This window comes from Penicillium subrubescens (assembly GCF_028828155.1).
Source record: "Penicillium subrubescens strain IBT 31985 chromosome Unknown utg000002l_segment0_segment0, whole genome shotgun sequence".
NCBI lineage: Eukaryota > Fungi > Ascomycota > Eurotiomycetes > Eurotiales > Aspergillaceae > Penicillium > Penicillium subrubescens.
Window position 1 is genome coordinate 755,723 of NW_026643152.1, and position 19,696 is coordinate 775,418.

Sequence of the window (19,696 nt, forward strand, 5' to 3'; positions counted from 1 at the left end):
GATGAGGGGTTTAAACCAAGCCTTCTTGACATTAGGTCTCCGCCTCCCTTTTCCGCCCCAGCGCGTCCCTGGATAGGACATACACTGCGCTCTTGGCAAGGCTCATGTCAGGCCCCCCAAATAACATTGCCCAGGCTTATGTATGATTGGCTACCAGCCAGCACCATCCAAAGGCCAGCGCCATCCAGCGGCGAGCAACGTTTATCAGAACATGGTGCACTGCCTCCTATTGGTTTCCTTCGTCCCCCGCCTTTCTTTGTGATTTGTATGTAATTACGGGGTTCCGAGACAACCCCTTCAAGTCACTCTCGAGCATTCCATGGATCCTCTAAGACACCGAGAAATTGGTCCCATCCACAAGGAGAATTAGAAAGAAATGTGAAGTGGTAAGGATGGTTGATAATGCTTCACATTTATCAGAAGATATAAGAAATAAATTGTTGGAGAGAATATAAAGTTATCATTGTCCAAGTTGGGGGAGTAATGAATTAAATACTTTGGTAGACCACAAAGAGGTAGGTACAGTCAAAAGAAAAATGCCTTACCGAACTACCGGGTCATACATGCAAGCTAAGCACGGCACAGGGGAGCCAACTACGTACGATTCTTGGAAGAGCTGAGTACTGTAACAAAAACGTCAGAACGGTCCACATTTGTCAGATGCTGTTGCTGTTGTCATGAGTATAGCTGCCTGAAGGAGCGATCGCAGGTCTTATGGTGTGGCGGCTGGTACGGTCAAGCACATGAGGGGCACAAAAAAGAAGCACTGAGGTGGTTGGTAACTTTCGCCATCTCATTTCAATTATTCCTGATCGGCAAAGCAGGAGTACATAGTAAATCATTCCCTCTAATGTGACGTCATTACCTTGCTTAGCTAATACGTCAAAAATCTCGATGGCTTAGTTATCTCTTCACAACAGAACATCCAGAAGAAAGCGGGCATGGCAAGGCGTCCTCGGAGTTTGTATCGATCCAGGTGCCCTTCCATAAGACGACTCTTAATGACTCGAAGCGGATCACTGCAAATGCGCCTTGTCCCATTGGCCTAGTAATATACATACTAAAGTGGGAAAAGCTCAAGGCAGCCTGATCAGCACAGGTAGGCCGAGGCACGAGAGAGATAAACACAACAGCAGGTCCCCTGCGCGGACCATCCCGACACGCTGACGAGTACTCGCGCGCACTGGTACACCGGTCGCCCGTCGTTTCACGAAGGTGGGCAAACAGCTCGCAAAACGTGGCGAGTTCCGTCCGCCGGTACCGTTCCTTGGGTTCATTCCACAGCTCGCGGGATGAGTCTAGTCCCGCGACGTGCACACTGATGTGGGGGGACAGGTACCGGAGGAGTATGTGGTAGGCTTCGGCTTCCACTCATGGTGGCGCTCGAAAGCTTGGACCTCCACTTCGAGGCGTGCATCGATGGCTCGCTGCCTCACCGCCTCATTCAGGTGCGGTTCCACCAGGGGGTTGATATCTGCCGAGATGGGCTTGGCATACTTGAACAGACAGTCGGGGCGCTGAAGGTCGCCCGACACAACGTCCCAAACCTGCCTAGTTTTCAGGTAGGAGGTCATCAGGCGTTTCCAGGTAGCGTAGTTTTCGCTTCCTGTCAGAGGCTCATAACATGTTGTAGTTCAGTGGAAAGTTGATTCGGTTATTCCTGTATCTTCTGATAAGATACAAGAGGCTTATATACACAACGTGAAGCCCATATTGATTGGAAATTTGGTTCTTCATATAGAAATGCAAGAATGATCTCCGATGTTGCGGCTTTGTTCCTGATGTACACTTGCCTTGTATCACCACAACACAAAACACCTCCAGCTTCGTCATAGGTACGGAGTACAAAGGCCACAGGTTGATATTCGTCATCATAGATCATCCTAGAGACAGCGGAAGGGACAGGAGTTTCCAGTGCTTGGCTGACTATCTGAAAGTAGGACGGCACAAACGCTATGCTTCATCACTCAAGATACAATGTTCGGTTTCTTCCACTTGCGAGTTTGATCGAAGGAGCTTTCATACTCCTTCAATTCGCAAATTGACTGCTCAGAGAGACATGGTTAGTAAGCTGCCAAAGTATTTTAGTGATGAGAACGTACTTGCCAGCTTCCTTCATCAAATAGGTCATGGTGGCAGCTTTAAATCGCCGTCCGCATTGGGACACGGCCAAAGCAGTATGCCGTTGGATATACTTGATCTAGCACTAATTGTCAGCAGCTGGCGCAAAATGCGTGTTCGCCACTCACCGTGCTCGCGGCCTAGATGTGCCCCCCCAACACCAGCCACAATAGACCATCCCGATCGGACTCGTCAGCACGGTCGAACCAGAGCTGTGTTTCACTGCGTCCCCATGTCAGTGTGGTTTCTCGTAACTGAAAGTGGTACAGACTTGCCGCCATGTAGCCTGGCATCAGCATAGGCAAACCAGAGACGAGGTAGCAGGCGTCAGCTCGATCACACGTGCATGAGGGCGCGGGATCACTCCGTACCGCGGGGAATGGATGTGGGCAATATCGTCCAATGCAGAGCTATTTCGTATTTGCTGTTCGTGTGCCCGGCAAATATTCAACCGTGTCAGGACAAAGTACCACTGGAGGAATGATTCATGGTATTTAGTCTAGGGCAAACTAGGAACTGACCTGAAACGACTGCTCTTGCGGCGAGAGACCCAGTAGATCCAGTACTGCAGCCTGGCTTGTTGCTTGCTCGGCTACAATCAGGGCTTGACAGCGCCGGCCCTCAGATTGTGGTCTGTAATTTGATGCATCACTGGCTGATTCTGCTTTTATAAAAACCGTGGTCTTTGTCGGTGGTCTTCGATGCTCAGCTTCTCTTTGTTGCCGCCGGATGCTGCGATAGGTCAGTCGGTCTAGCATAGGACCAGATCGTGTCTGTCGGAATACGCAAGGTTTCTAATGCAGTGACAGTTAACCTTTGGTCGAACAGGATGAAGCTAGAAGAGAACAAAACATTTTGGAACTCTACTATATGGCTAATCGAAGAGTACTGGGCCTTCCTAGATTTATTCCGTCAATGCGAGCGAGATGGACGTTTTAAGTATGTGTCTTGAATGAGCGAAGCAGAAACACAGTAGAGTCAGTGGCCCGGCCTGTCGTGCATCTTTGGTGTTGAGGACGATGGAAAGGGGCGGCTCGGTCGTGGCGAGTGCCATGTTGGCATCTGTCTTATGATTAGAAAGAGGTATCAGCGATCGTTTCTGATGAACAGAGAGCACGCTAAGATAAAAACTCGGGTAAATAGCCTCCCCACCGAGATCCAAAATGTAGCCCCGGCCATGGAAATAGGTAGAGGCAACGTACCAGGGTGACTAAGAGGAGATCGAGCCGCTCGTGATCAGACATTTGCCTTCCTATACAAAGACCTGTCAGCATGGGATAACTACTCTCAGAACTGCCGCAATAATAAAACTTACGTTGTCAGCTGCTGCTGTCCGCTGCATTCTGGCAAGGTCAAAGCGGCTGCGTAAGGGACGACTTCGATCTATTATTAATCGTCGGTAGGTAGCTTATAGAGGCACTTCGTAACTCACCGTGCTCGCAGCTTTTATCGTTTTTGAGGTCGTTCAAGGTCCGTCGAATGGTTTCCTAGAGGAGTAGCGGAGGCGGACTGATCTTGAGCGTATTCCGTGTCGGCGTGATTTCAAATAACGGGCCAGCTACACTCACTTGATGTTTGAAGACTTCGGTATCGAGCAATGACGGGCTAGTGAGATAGAACAGGTTAGTTTAATCACAATTGCATGACAATTCGGGTCAATACATACCAACGAGTAGCCGGCGGAGAAGAAAAGCGTTCGATTTTCTTTGAACCGTAATGACAAAGGAATGCTTGCGAACGACCGGGTATTTATAGCATTTCAGCCAGAAATTCTGCTTGTGACGATGCGATGATCATTGTGAATTGTGAGGGCACAAACACAGATGACTCTCCAATTCCAGCTAGTTCAACATTTAATCATTGATGATTTAATGCAGCACTCCGAGGCATTGTATTTTTCCCTGATGATTCAGCATATGAATTGTTTTTCTCACAATTCTATCGGTAATATTCATAGAGTAACTTCAAATTCTTGATGCTCTCGAGTCATGTTTGCTCGTGCTGGCCTCCGCGCTTTTTATTATTTACTCTTGAGATCTTGAGAGGATGTTTTGGATTTGATTATGATGATTGGTGGAGGAATCAATCAGAGTACAGTAAAAATAGTCGGACACAGTCTTTTCTAAGAGCCAAGGCTGCCAGAACTCATAGTCCAAAAAACTTATATCAATTACGGAGGAAGGTGAAATTTGAGAGAAGATCAGGGATTCGTGTTGCCAGTGCCTCATAGACATCAAATAGTGTTATTTACTGCGCAAAGAATAGTTCCTTCGCCATCAGAGTTCAGATCACTGCTACATTTTAGCATGCTCCAGCTCTGCCATGCTTTGTTATACGCATGGTACAAGGTCCATGAATAACTCCGCAGACTTTCGAGTTCAGAAATGAGAATTTGTCGATCGTGTTCAAGCAGCGATACCTGCTCCTTGATTTAGCAAAATAAATGATAGAAACGTATTCTTCCCTAGTGCCCTCTCAGATCGTCAAGCAAAGCTATTCAGACCTAGTTGGAATATTATAATAGTGCACAGTAGACTCACGGTAGCGCCCATAAAGGAGATCAGAGGCGAGTGCTGTGGATAACGCGTATCTGTTGGTAGTCATTGTGAAGATTTCCTTTCCGAGTGTATGCCAGCCAGGAGCCAAATAGGTTGGGCCTATCACGTATTCGACTGCACCTTGAATATTTATACCCTAGCCGAGGAGTCACAGGATATCATGATTTAGCATGCTTCCAAGCCTACCCCCGGAGTGAAGTCGCGCTTCCTAGAACCCGAGTGCGTCCCTGTAGGTATACACGATCAAAAAGCCGTGCTATTAAGTTACAGTAAATAACGTACAATAGGAGGAGAAATATCTCACCTTCTGGTGCTCTTATCATTTTGTCCGCTATAAGTACTAAACTATCAGCAGCTCTCCTGCAAAGCTGGATGATGTGAAATTCACAGTATCGTATATGCCGAGACCAAAAGGTCTAGAGGGAAACTGCATATTCGCCAGACAACTTGCTCGGTGGAGAGTCATAGCAGTAACTTACTCTGCCAAGCGTCAAGCTAGTCGGGTACTTAAAATTAGATTATGAAGTAAGGGGCGCAGATCTCGCTACTCAAGTCTTACGTTTTAGAATACCAAGTCGAACCCCAGCCTCCATTTTAGCACATATAATACGGACTCTCCTTGCACGTTCACTGATTTTACTGACCCCACCCTAGGAATTTGTCACTCTTTTCAGACTAGTTGTCATAGCCTGCCACATTTAAGAGATTGCGTCCATACAGCGCCTTTTCGGTTCGGGCTGTATATGTACTTGGGCTTATCATATTGAATAAAGTCTCGGTCGCTCAGAATCGCTAATAATCGCCAGGAAACTTGTGCTCACAATATATTTGATGGAAAGAGAAAATAGCCTCACTTTTTAGCCTTTTTCAGTCCATACTCGGTTCTTGGGTCCGCAAATCTGTTGATTCGGAGCGAGGAAAAAGAAATTTTTAACTCGTGAATAGCCTTCATTTTCTGGCGCACTTACCCCGGGCACTCTCAAAGGCAGATCATTAAACTTGATCTCTACAGTTATCTCGGAAATTATGAAAGTGACAGCACTTAGTGGAGGGTCTCTGCAATATGCTGCTCTGTTTTCCTGATGCTACCCGCCTTCGCTGCAAGGTATCTCCAGTAGGGACATAACGATGCCATGGCCAATGGTTTTCATTTACAAGAGGCTTCGCTCTCCCTCCGTATGCAGTCCTCCAAGGTCCATAGTAAGTGAAGATCCCGCTGAGGATGAATGTGCCATCAATTTATGCAATCGCTGCTGGAGGCTGCTTTTTAGCTCTCTTCCTAATCCAGACCCGAACTACTATGATTATGTCAACCAAATACGCAGGATTTGGTATCTATACAATTGTGTCTTGTCATATCAATGGTGTATGTCAGCTCTGCAACAATTTTGTATGGAATCTGAGTGCACTTTTGTTCTTATCACGCCACTCAGAATTGCAACATCCGAGTCGGATATGTTATCATGTCATCTGAGGGGTATTTCAACAGCCCGAGATCTTTCATTCCTTGATTTCCTTTCTTCTTTCTTCAGAATCACAGTCAATATCAATCTCATCATATCATTTCTCCTTTCTGATTCCGTTGCTCTGATAGGCCAATCCATCCATGTACATCATAGTTGCATAATATCTCACAAATGACAACTTTTACCCAGAACCAAACACAAAGCAATGGCGCTTTTCGACTCGTTGATCAACGGCGTATGGTACAAGCATAAGTCTGCCATTCTTTTCTTGAATAAGATTGATATATTCAAGAGAAAGCTGGCTTACTCCCCGATATCTACGCATTTCCCAGATTTTCACGGTACGAGGGTGACTCCTGCCGTCGACTACTTTGCCGATCGCTTTCGAGATATCAACAGCACACGAGGTCGACGAAACTAAACACATTACACAAATGCTACTGATATGAAGTTACTAAAAGCAACCATGGAATCGATACACGACGATATAGTGCAGAAAAACCTCAGCTCCTTGGGTCTTCTTTTACGGTGAATCGGTAATGGCGACGACTATTCTTCTACTAGGAATATATTTGAAATAAATTATAGCTGTCGGGACATATCCTCCCGTCAGAATAATCAAAACAACATGTCTTTATTACCTGTCTTTGCTTGGTGTACGTAATCCTGCTAAGCTGCGGCTCCCGCCGTATGGGATTCAGGGGTATTAGGACATGACCTGGAACACAACTATCTACATGAATCAATTGACTTTGCTTTTCGAGCATATATGCTGTCCATTTAACTGTGAACACAGTACCTAGCTGGTGATACCAACACCCAGATATTTGATCGCACAAGCCACGGTTATTCGAGAGAAGGATCACAGCAACGGCGTCTCCAAAGGTATTCTCATTCATGCTTTCTTTGATAGTCTAGAATTACCTCTCCGGTATACTTTACATCGAGTGATTTCATAGCTTCTTGCTCATGACGTATCGTGCTCTCCATTCGGTTTCCCAGTTCTCTCCGAAATGGCTCGACCACAAATCCTGAACCTCGTCGCGGGTGTCCCCGGTGACATCTTCCCATTCTCCATTTGTATTTTCCAGCATGTCGGCGTCAACAATGTCGAACTTATGGCCAGCCCAGTCTCCCTTGGCCAGATATTCTCCTCCCTCAATGCCGGTTGAACTTTCATCAGACGACCAACAAATTCTCATCACTACTATATCGCCAATGGTGATTCCAGATGGCAACTTGTCCTCCCAGACATATTGCTTGGCAGTCAAATTCCTCAGGATTCGATTTTTGGGATTGACAGATGCTTCCACGGCCGAGATAGTCGCTGCTCCCTCCTCTTCTTCCGTTTGGATGGGCAAACCACTAGCCAGTATTGGCCCATTGTTTGTTTCTTGAGAGGACAGAGTAGAACGGAACTCGTAGGTCGTGGAAGTGGGGGCCGTTAACCGATTAGAGTAAAACGGAATGCGCGAGAGGCACTAATACTGGATGCTTGTGGATTGGATGAATTTGTAATATTGTCAGTCTGGTGAGGGAAATTGACCTTTATATGTTGGTCACGACTGAGAAGTCGTGCCATTCTCACTAAATGGCTCCTAGAAACGCATCAAAAGATCCTGGAGACAGTGCGTCTGTCGCGGAGATCATACTTGTGAGCTCCAGGGAGCTTTGAAGACCCTAGGAGCTTCCTAAGGAGATCTAGAAGCATGACTGGTGACTTGTTGCGGATGCATGACTGCTCGGAATACCACAGGGCTGCTTAGAGAGGCAGTAGCCTTCACTCAGTTCATGACCACCAAAACAAAGAGACCTCAGCTACAGAAAAGACACATTCCTTCACCGCGGTAGGCAGCTACATATGTGAGATGTTGCCGATGAACTGGCTTCGTATTATTTCAGACGAAGCCAGAGTTACGGTACTGTATAAAAAAGTAGCTTCGCCCCTTGGTTGGCATCTCAATCATCTCAATCATTTTGATCGTTTCTCATTCCTAGCATATCACTAAGCCATGGCATCTTACCAAGAGTCGGACCGTTTCATTGTTTACGAGATGGGTATCAGGGCGCACGCGGAAGCTCGAATCTGCTGCGGGACCACCAAGACGGGTGCACCCTGCAAGAACTCCATCAAAATCCAAGACATCAAGACCGGCCAACAGCAACTGGCAAATCTCGCATCACGACCACACGACTTCTCGACTTTACAACCCACATTATGTGATATCGCGAGGAACTTTCTCTGTGCGAGATGGCACCGACAGCGACAGGCAAGCCAAGTTGGCCAGCAGTGGTATGAGGCTGCGGCTCGCAACCTGGAACGAGCCGATCACATCTCCGAGGCTGCTTCTGTAGCATTTGATATGGAAGCCAGTCAGCGCCGGCGATCCACGCTCACGAGTCCCTCCGAGTCAGAGATTCCCCGCAGGGTTACACGTCAGAACGAGGAGAGAATACCACCGGTCCGTGACTCCGTTGCTGCCGAGCCACTGGACAGGACAGTTCGATACGTCACGGCATCGATGCTGCGCACCGACAGTGTTCCGTGGAGTATCTCGCCGGCTGAACCAGCCACTGTGTCCGGGTTCAATATCGGGGCGGGGATGCAAAACCTGGAACTGCACAGTCTCACTCGTAGCGAAGAGGTGTCTCATATACATTGTCCATTTTGTCTGGCTGATGAGGAAGACCAGGCGGATGAGAGCGTAATACTCCGCTGTAAACAATGCCGGGGATTAGCTCATCTAGGCTGTGTGGAGGAGTGGCTGGAGAAGCGCGAGGTGGCATCTAACGTGTCCTGCTGTGCCTGGTAAGTCTCGATTAGCCTTCCCAGTTACTTCAAATGCTCATACGCTGCAGCCGAAATGACGAAGCTCTGGATGCCTTGCTCCGCTCGCCGAGGACGATCCCGACAAATCCCGACACAGCAGTTGAAAACGCGAGACTACGTGCATCTCCAGTGACGGAAGAGACGGATGCCATCGAAAACCCTCGGCGGGCCGGTTCAGCCCGTCGGCGGTGAGCAAATGGATAGAATATGCGAGGCCAGGGGTCAATATTCATTCGCAATGTTTCCGCACATGCCCAGACAGTTAGATGACAATCCAGTCTGGTCACGGCCGCGAATCAAATTGCGCTGCATATGTGCGAGAAGACTAGTAACATGCACCCTCGAAATTCATCGAACCTTGGTGATCATAGATGCCGAGATCGTGAGATCTGGGTGTGTGACAGTATGACGGCGTGCAATAGCTTTTGAAGAATAAGAATCAGTCAACTTCGGACGCCTGCGGAACACGTAGTATGTTAGTAGAGATCATGCTTGATCTGAATACAATGAAGTTACTGTTTGTGCTCTTGTTGCATGAGTTAGTCCCGCACTGGGCCTTCCCATCAAAGCCGGATATGCTGCAGAGAGTGCAGACATTGTCCGAAAGTTACTAGAGAGTAGTTTTGACATTTCTCGTACGACCCCGGCGAGATTCGATTAGATGAATCTCCATAGAATGCCCGATCCTCGTTCAGCGTAATCATAGCAAATATGTCGTTGTGTGCGATAGACCGGTAAAGAGGCACATTCGGTGTGTCTGACGAGCGAATTGCTGACGGCAGCCACAGGGCACCACTTCGTTGGGGAGGGCTAGATGGCAAGTTAGCCTTTACTTCCGTGGATGGCCGATGACCACTTACCTGCGTTGTCGTGGAGAAGCGCCATCTCGACACTTGCGCAATTGCCTTCATGAAGCACAACATGATAGTCTGGGCCGCCAGGCCCGAGCGTGCGAAATGCCTCCGTCTCGTTATCTTCCCAGCTGACCAGCATACCCCTGGGGTATGGCTTCAACTTGATGCTGTGCGGCAGGTATCGCAATCGCAGTCCAATTTGACGCATGAACTTTATCTCTGCCGGCCGAGATTTCGGATGTGCTTTGAACATGGAGGCGATCGATCGAACCAAGAGCTCTTCTACTACATGACCACAGAAGAACGGGGCGATCGTGTCAGCGAGGCTGCTTGGAGACTAGGACCGACAGAACGACTGGTGGTGTGTGGAAGCGTAGTTCAACCTTCGGTGATGAATCTTCAACGTACCCTGTCCTTTGCCAAAGTATACATCGGCCTTGTTAGTCAAGCCTTTGACGTAAACCACCGGAATGTGATCGGTGAATTTCAGCAGAGCAAAATAGGCCTGCAAAGCTTGATCGACTATTCTCGCAAATGCCGTGTTCGGGACGGTATAGGGCTTCGCAACCTTGAATGGCTCTTGCTGCTCTTTTTCGACGGTTCGGATTGAGCCAGTGGGCAGGCAGCAAGTTCTATAGCGTCTCGGGCAGGCGCGTCGGGCGCTTGCCGAGGCAGTCCCGGATTGTGTTTACAGTCTGTCTGCATCAGTCATCAGAATGCCAAAGAGTCTGCGTCCGAAGACCTACCTGATCATTGCTATTCTCGCTGTAAAAGAACTGCTTATATGCTGATTCGCGCAGCAGGTATTGCCAGACTCGAATGGTCGTCGACGGCTCTAAGAGACGGCCTGCTAGCCGAGCGTCGGACGCGACCGGTCGAGCCTGAGTTGGCCCGTCGCGCGCTAATCACCACCGTGACATCTCTCTCAATGTGGGAACGCATCCTTCCCATATCGGTGGAAGGATTGGTCCAAGCGACCACGTCACACTTCTGGGATAGTGTCACAACGCAAGAAATCGATCTGGACCCTGTGGGCATTTCAAACCTGGAGTTGCACCCGCTCGCCGCAATGCTCACTTGGTAGCCGTCGAGAGAGAGGACCAAACGCAGCCAGCTTGAGACCCTCGCCGTGATGTCCCACGAGATGGTGGTGAGCGTCCTTGGTGGTGAAGCCCATGCCAAGGGCATCGACGGGGAGTTGCGTGCACGCATTTGCGATGGTGACTCGACCTGTCTTTTCCTCATACTTATTGAGGCCCAGCGCGCGTCAACGCTCGCTTTCGGCTGCCCAGTCGGGGATGGATCGGTCGGGAACAATGATCGAGAAATGATCACGGTGGTCCTCAAAAATGGCTGGAAGACCTGGCGGTCAAGGTGAAACCTCTCCACAATAGCGTCTTCCCTGCGTAAATCAGCGCCGGTCCCGCAAAGGAGATCAGTACCCACCAGTTTTGGTATAACTGTCGAAAAGCATCTGCTGCCGCCCAATCTTTCACATAGCCGGAGGAGCTGCCGAGGGAGACGACACGTCAGGAGGCCAGGCATTCAGTGAGTGTGCTTGCCTGACTCTAGAGCAGCTCGCATGCCAGCTGCTGATTCGCTTGGGCCATGAGGTTGTTATCATCGCAACAGTCGGCGCCGGGATGGTGCATTTTCCTTGATGTCAGGTGTGAGAATCCAGTTGTGAGAGTCATGTATGAAGAGAGTACTGACTCGGAACAAGCCCAAAATATTTAAATATTGCCTGTAAAGCCCCTTCACACCCATAGCTGCCGTGGTTGAGAAGTTGAGCAACGGTGATTAATTGCCACAACGGTGATCAATTGCCATGCGATTGAGACAGCAATCCGAGGTGGTGAGCAGGTGTATAGATTTTCTTACTTGGGGCTTGCAGATTGAGTCCCGCATTATTATTGGGATCGGCCAGTGAATGCTGTGTGATCGTTGGTGCTATGAACTTGGCCTTCAACGTTGAATCACGTACGCGGCGCTCTTTGAAAGCAGTGCACTGGGAATCGTTGATGGAGGCGTTCCAACGGTGCATTACTGTTGTCCACTCAAAATTTATTCTAAGCTTATTCGCTATTTTCCTGCAGGCATGTTGACCTCAACTCGTGGTGATTGTCCCACCACACCCGCAGAAAGAGCTGATAGATGAGGCTGATCAGTCCCAGGAGAAGGAACCTCCTTATTTGTACCGCCATCGTTGACAGAGGTCCAGCGTTTGAAAATATCAGGATGGAAAATTGCTGGATCATATCCAAAAGTCACAATTTTATACAGTACATTAGTATTCCTAGCGTTTCTCCATGGCTTTGCTTGTGGGAATCACAGAAAGACGGACCAGTGGAACTGTTACAGTAACGGCTTCATTTTTCAATGTAGTTCTAAAGAAAATGGGAGAACACGCTGGACTTTACTCAGAAAAAGTGCCTCACCGATCATTGAAGATGCAATAGGGTCGACTTCAAGTCGTACGCTGTTGGTCGTACCACTTCTTTCAGGCACTGGCAGGAAACGTAAGAAACGTACTGAGAATCCCATATATATCTTCCTCTCATCACCCTTAACCTGAATTTATATGCATTTGATGTGTGAAATCTTTCTTTCTTCTGTCCAGAAGCTACGACTTTGACGGTGCTCCGCCACTTAACTTTAACGAACCAGAGCAACCAACCTTATGAAAAGGTCACTGCACTTTGACAATGAACCCAGATCGTCCAAAAAGGCAAAAGCGAGAATCAGCACTATTTCATGGATCAAAAAGCTTCCCAGGGAGCTAATTGACCATATCGCTTCCTATACTTCAATTTTTGCTCAGCAAAAACTCCTATCGTCTCTAGGCCATGAAGCGTGGGGTTCGGATCAACCCTGCATGTGGCTTTGGTTTTCCATTTTCAAAAGCGATCAGTGGCTTAGAAAAATAGTAGACGAACAGAACGCAAAGCCGGTACTGGTCGGGTCGCATCTTCGCACGCTTCCCGGGAAAAGCTGTGTCATCTTGTATATTTGCAATAAGGGTCGACAATTTTCACCCTCGTGGAGACTGTTCCGAGAGTGTCTCCAAGACCACACTGTTATGCCTGGTGCCGAAATGGATCTCACCTCCGGCGTTACACTGAACGTTCAAGATCTATTGGATCGCAGCTCTGTGCCGACTGTCCAGCTTTCAAACCCGAAAGACGCCTTAGTGCTTCGAGAAAAAGATCCGGTGATACAATATTCATTCTATCCCACATCCACCATCCAAGATATTAAGCAGTGCGACATATCGACTGATACCCGAGGGTGGTGTTGGACGCTCAAACTCTCCAACAATGGTACCAGTTTCCAAGTCAATCTCCGAACGCAATTAAATATTTTTGAGACTTCTGATACTTCTTTCTGGGGGGATTTAGTGGCAGCAGCGGAACGACGCAAATGAAAGCCGAGATTGCCAAATAGCCCAGGAGAGCCATGTATCTTGGCAAAGAAAGAGCCTCAATATGCTATTTATACCAGACGCCGCGAGCCTGTATATAATCCGTGTAGCACGTATCTAAATGTATGGCCTGTTCAACTTTTTTTTTCTCAATCTTCGCTCAATCTGACCTTGTTCACAGACAACACAGGCTCGATTCTTCAAGATACACAAAAGCGGCGAGTTGCAGATCCAGCTACATCATGTCTTTCGTCGCAGTTGCATCTCAGATTCGCATTCGTCTCCTCATCTTCTTTCTCGCCCTCACTTGACTGTCTATAGCTAGCCTCAGTTCAGCGCTCGCTCACCTTGCGGTCGTTCTGCGAGATCGCGCGAGATCAGACCGTACCAAGGGCTCCATGCTTTCCATTACGTTTGAAAATGTGATGACCGATGTCTTCAAGAGCATGGTAATTTTGGCTCTCCCTTCGGCTTTATTCTCAACTTTTGGGGGCGTGCTCCTGATCCACCCGCGACTCTTACAGGAGAATAGCAATGCCCACTATTCTTTTGGCTGCTTTCACTTCATTTTGAGCCTGGCAGTCCTCTCTGTCGGAGGGTATTTTGCGAACCGTGTTCATAGATATCAAGGCCTGTTTGCAGGGTTCAACGATAAAGTGAGCCGCTTTCGATATTACAGATGTACTATGGAGGTATTGGTTTTGCTGCTGTCAGGATATATCCTTGTGTCAGCCGAGAGACAACATCCCTTGCTTGGTGTACGCATTCTTGCGCGGAGCTACGGTTCCGGTGTTATGACTGCCCAGTATCGACGCGTGGGATTAAAGGGTATCTTGGAACCTGACCTGACGGAAGACACCACATCTATCTACATCAATCAATTTACTTTCTACTTTTGGAGCATACATGCTGTCCACTTAACTGTGTACACAGAACCTAGCTGATGATACCAACAGCTGCCTACGGATGTCTGGTCATCATCATGATCATCATTTATGTTGCGTTGAAGCGTCACATGCTTCGATCCTCGCTATGGACTGTCTTTTAGGGAAGTGATTGCATTCCCAGTGTAAGAGAGATAGATCGGTTCTAGTTTCGCAAGGTGATGATGATGCTGCGAGACCAAGGTAGCCTCCAGAAAGTTTGGTATCGCTCTTTTCAGTCGACTGTTTAGGGTTGAATAGCCTGAGAAGTATGTTGAACATGGGTATCACCCTGGGACGCTCTTGAGATGCCTCTTATCGGACCTCACTAGCCAAACTGCACATATACGTTCTATCTTCCATTCTTTAAGCTGCCGCAAAGTAAAGCGACACGTAAAATACCAAAGCGGTCGTGATACCTTTTTTGAGATTCGTCACGTTGGTCATGGTGCATAGTGGACGGTTTTTTGTGGTGACGCTCACCGTCCTCGCTATACATGAGAGCCACAAAACAAATCTAATCTCCCCAATCTTACGTGCAAGGTTATCGGTTCCCAGGGTCAGCATAGGCCCTAGAAACTCGATGCCCCTTCCAGGAACTGGCTGATCGGCCCTAGGAACAAACATACGGGCCTTAGGAGCAGAAACTGAAACACCAGGATTCGTCACACAAGTTTCTAGGAGCCTCTCCCGCTCTAGGAACATCTAATTTAGTCTAATCTTGTTAGATCGTTCCATGGAAAATTGCTTGGCATACAGTCGTCTAGTTCACTCCGCTAGAGGCTGACTTTCAGCTGTTCCAAGCGGCCTAGAACACTGTAGTGGCACCGTCTGGGAATGTTAGTGGGCTGACTTTGTTAGCGTCGTTCACAAATACATTAATGGCCTGCCCACCCTTTGCCCTGAGGTGGCCAGTTCTAATTCATCATATTCTATTCAGAGATCGCACACTACCCATTTCACTCTCAATATGACGACTAGTGGTGCAGGGGAAAGCCATCCCGACACAATTAGAATATCAGATGAGAATGAAGAAAGATTTCCAAGAACCGACCCAGGTAATTCACGACCTCAGAGCCACCCTCAGACAGATTCGAGATATGTGGAAGTTGCCGGCGTACTCGTTGAATTAAGCGCAGATACACGTGAGACAACAACATCACGGAAAAGAAAACGAACGAAATCGAGCGAAGTGTCTACCTACCTTGGTATGGCCTGATCGCGTGATTAGACTTCATCTTCCGTGGCTGATCAAGACTAGGACCATGCTTTCAAGAAGCTCCGAACCGCACTTGACCGCACTTGACCATGAAATTACAACATTGCGAGATACAAACCGAAAGCTCCAAGATGAACTTTGTGTGGCGAGGGACAAGCATCAAAAGCTACAAGCCAAATTCTCGCAGTTAGGCAAAAAATACGAGCAGACAGGGAAATGGGCGGCACTTGTATGTGAGCACATGTTTTGCCGGTCGTGCGTTGAAAATCTCGACAAGTCAGAGGGATGTCCGCTCTGTAGAGCATCCATCACAGGATACCTCACCTGCCACCCATTTGCAGGATGAATTCCAGCAGTGCAGCCCTGTGTAAAAATCGTGACACTTTTTCTTTATGCCTGGTTTATCAGGTTATTAGAGAACACTATACCAGTTTTTAATTTCCGGCCCGCGTTCTTCACTTTTTCCAGGTTGTCTTGTCGATAGCATAGAAGTAAGTACTAAATCGGTTCTCTCCATTGAGATCATAACCATAGTCAAGCGAACAAAGAACTGCAGGCAGAGTGAATTTGAAAATGATGAGAACGCTAACCATCCTCCTACCTATCACAAGTTTGTGTTTATGAAGGGAAAGGAGTAAAATGCATGCTGATTGCTTTGCTCGAATGCTCTCGAGATGATCTTAAGCAGCCTGTATTTCGTCTATCGTTGTTCCGCATATGTTGTTGTGCAGACGTTTGGTATTATGAAAAACTGTCGAACGAAATATGGGCCATCATACCGCTAGACCAAAAAGGCACCATGGGTGACATCCTTAGTCTATACTTCTTGTTTTGACAAGAACTTTGCTCCAACACTGGGCAAATAAAGGCAGCAGAGATCTGGGTAAGTAGCAATGAAAGACCCGTCTTTCCAGCTACAAAGAGGTCACCTGTAATTCTCTATCAAGCTATGTACAAAGAGATCTGGATTCAGGCATGTAGGGAAGATTGGCCTGTGAAGACAGGGCCGAGTCCGGTATATACGTAAGTGGTTCCGTACCCGGCCGTAAAAATAATCGGAAGAAGAGTCTCGGCTCGTCATCCCTAGGCCCAGAGATGATGCTCAGCATCTGTCTGCGCACCCAGCAAAGATCACCTCTGGCAGATTTGGTCGGAGACAGATGGAACAAATGCTCCTCAATTGTGTCGCCCGTGATCCGATCTAGCCCTGTAAGATGAATCTCCACCCAATGCAGTAGCCTGACCGGAACAAATACCGACATATAGAGCAATATGTCGTCGGTTTCAATGTGGTGCGATAGAGGATCTGGACCCGGCCACACGAAGCCCGCTTGAAGATTCTGGGGGTCAGGAAAGAGAATACACTCGATCGGAAGTGGTGTCGGAGCGATAGACCCAACAGGCTGGTCCTCGGTAGTTGGATCTAGTAAAAATCCATCACGGTCGGAGGCGAGGCAGGGGGGCATGGATGGTATGTCGGACGAGTTGCACCCAAATTCATGAATGTCAACATAGTCTACACTCTAGTGAGCTTAGTACCTTACGTTTGAAGATAGGGTAGAGTACGTACCATTCTCGGGAAACCCCATATTCAGCTGTCCTGGGCTCGAGAAAAGCAAAAGACAGAGGGGCCAGAGGCAGAAAGTCAATAAAACGTAGCAGTTTCTGAGGATAATGAGCTCCTGGAAGTTGGAGGAGCCCTTGAGGGGATCTAATATCTGAGGTGGGCGGTCAGGGAATCACAAGATTTATCTATGGGCATGGTGAAGGGGCCTCTATCCAAAGCCACGAAGTCAACTTTATGGACACCAAAAATGTTCAACGGTGATAAAAGCATCATTGATAACGGTAAATGCTCCTTATGGCCTCCCTTCAAACTTCTTGTGCATGTTTCTAATCATTTCTAGATTCTATCATTACAGCTGGTGGACTTGGTACTGTATCTCCACACTTTGCTTCCGACCCGGTCAGACGGAGGGCAATCACATTTATAAAAAGTTTTCATGAAGAATTTTAAATTCAGAATGTGTGTAGCCCACAATTATTGTCTATAGCATACCCAGAAAGAATTTGCGCAGTACAGAACCATTCTACGTATCCTCAATTTCAGGAAGCTCCTCTATCGTTCAAGTCGCACAGGTGAAACGCTGGGATTGTGTTTAAATGTTCATTACTTTTTAACTAGCTCACGTGTCTTTAGACGTATAATTGCGCCAATTCTCAAGCAGGATATTTTCTCAAGCTGCGGAAATTGAAGGAGGAATTGTTGGAGGAAATAGAGGGTTTGTCAATTTCTTTAGAGGTGCATCGAAGATTTGGATGCTTACTAGTGAGCCCTCAACCTTTTAAAATGCGATGGAATTGTCTCTAAGATACACTCGAGCTCAATTTGAATTACCTTTTGCACGTTGCACATTGAAGACACCCCCAGCTTGCGCGCGAAGTGGGTGATCAGCGCCGGAAATCAAGTGGAGATGGAGCCCCACAAGCTACTCCGGGAACCTCCGTCTCCGTCTCCGTCTCCGGGGCGACCGCGCTCCGCATTGAGAGGCCATTTGCGATCTGCATCGGGGATCCGCTTGTTTGGAATGGCGCTGATGCTGGTGGAATAGTCGCTGCAGTCGGGAGGGCGGATATCATGCTAATTTTCTAACATCCAATCCATCCAGACCACCGCTTGATCTCACTTCGCATACTTAATTGCAGGATCTTGATCCCCGAACAGTGTTCTCGACTGGATTCTCATTCGAAATTTCTGGGCGATCGCATTCTACCCTTTCCATGCGACCCATTTGCAGCAGGGTCACGAGTGAGCTATGGAACATTCTCTCCAAAACTTCGTCAAATTATCCAAACTCCACGCCGACCGGAACTTATCATCTAAGATCTGTCAAGGCGCGATTGCGACATGCATGTTGACCGGCGAAGCGATGGCGAAGTGCTAGACTCCGCGATCTGGTATGATCCTCTGGCAAGTCGAGCTGACCGACGGACACCGTGCTCCACGCCATGTCTCAGCAACTACCCCTGAAGAAAATAAAGAATCCGGATATTCGATGTAGCTTCCATGGCACTCTGGAAGCGGCAAACATTTCTTGCTCGGCGGTCGCGGCAAAGACGCCTGACAACGTGCTCCTTCCCATTCCGGGCTGCTAGCTCTAGGGCTGACTCTCTATATCGATTAACACCCGTGACATCTAGTCGATCGTCTTTGAGCAATAGCTCCACAATATCCAGATTCCCATAAGAGACAGCCATGTGCAGCGCGGTGTCCCCAAGAGAGGTCTTTGCATTAACATCCAGTCGAGACCCTTGTTCAAGAAGCAACTTTGCAACACCACGGTAGCCGTTTTCGATCGCAATAAATAGAGGAGACTTGTGCCAGACAGTCTGATTGATATCAACTGCTTCAAGGGAGACAAGTCGGCGGACCACTTCCAGATGTCCCCTTTCGGCAGCAAGATAAATGGGAGATGCTCGTGATACATTCAAATCCAGATCGGTGCGAGTAAGGAGGAGCTCCAACATCCGCAGATCGCCCTGGCTCGCCGCGTAGCTGAGGGCTGTCCACCCCTGGTCATCGCAGATGTTTGGGTCCAGTGAATCCAAGTCCACAAGCAGACAAGCGAGGAGAAAGTTTCTATTTTGAACCGCAAAGTGAAGAGCAGTCTTTTGGCCAAGGCAGCGTGCCTTGACATTGGCTGGCTCCTCGGCCAAGATCTGCAATGCGACGGATCGGTGGTTTCCACGGGCGGCCGCACAGAGAGCTGTAGCTCCTTGGCCGTCACAAGCAGCAATGTCAATTCCAGGCGTGCTCGAAAGTAGCTTTGTGGTTGACTTGTGCCCATAAAATGCAGCGAAATGCAGTGCGGTGTGGCCCCCTGGGTCGGTACTATTGATATCGACTCCATGGCCCAGTAACAGTCGGATGCCACCATCATGCCCGTTGCTGGCGGCTTGGTGCAACAAGGGCTGGCCGTATCTGTCCGTGACATGGAGATCTGTACCATAGATAATCAGAGCTTGAGCGATTTCTTTCAGACCAGCGTTGACAGCTAAGCAAAGCGGGTGGTCTCTGGCATTCACGTCCACCAGTCGAGGTTGCGAAGGATAAGCTTCTGCATGATGAAGCAGCATTTGGGCGATCGGCAAATTCCGTTGAGAAATTGCCAGGTTGAGAGGTGTGGTCTGTCGGTAGTCCATCATCCAAATGTCGCTTTGGAGTTCCAGGAGAAGTCGGACCAAATCTTCATCGCAATTGGCAACAGCATACCAGATAGCATTTCGATCCTCGAAATCGGTAC

The 19,696-nt window shown here is 48.2% G+C and overlaps 1 protein-coding gene across 1 annotated transcript; it reads right to left on the reverse strand.

Annotated features, from left to right (window-relative positions):
* Positions 1 to 11,648: 11,648 nt before the first annotated feature.
* N7473_001717 (uncharacterized protein) lies at positions 11,649 to 11,873 on the reverse strand (the record flags this gene model as incomplete). Its single annotated transcript, XM_057147657.1, has 1 exon — positions 11,649 to 11,873. The coding sequence occupies one exon, from the start codon at positions 11,871 to 11,873 to the stop codon at positions 11,649 to 11,651; it is 225 nt and encodes a 74-aa protein (XP_057011311.1).
* Positions 11,874 to 19,696: the final 7,823 nt, after the last annotated feature.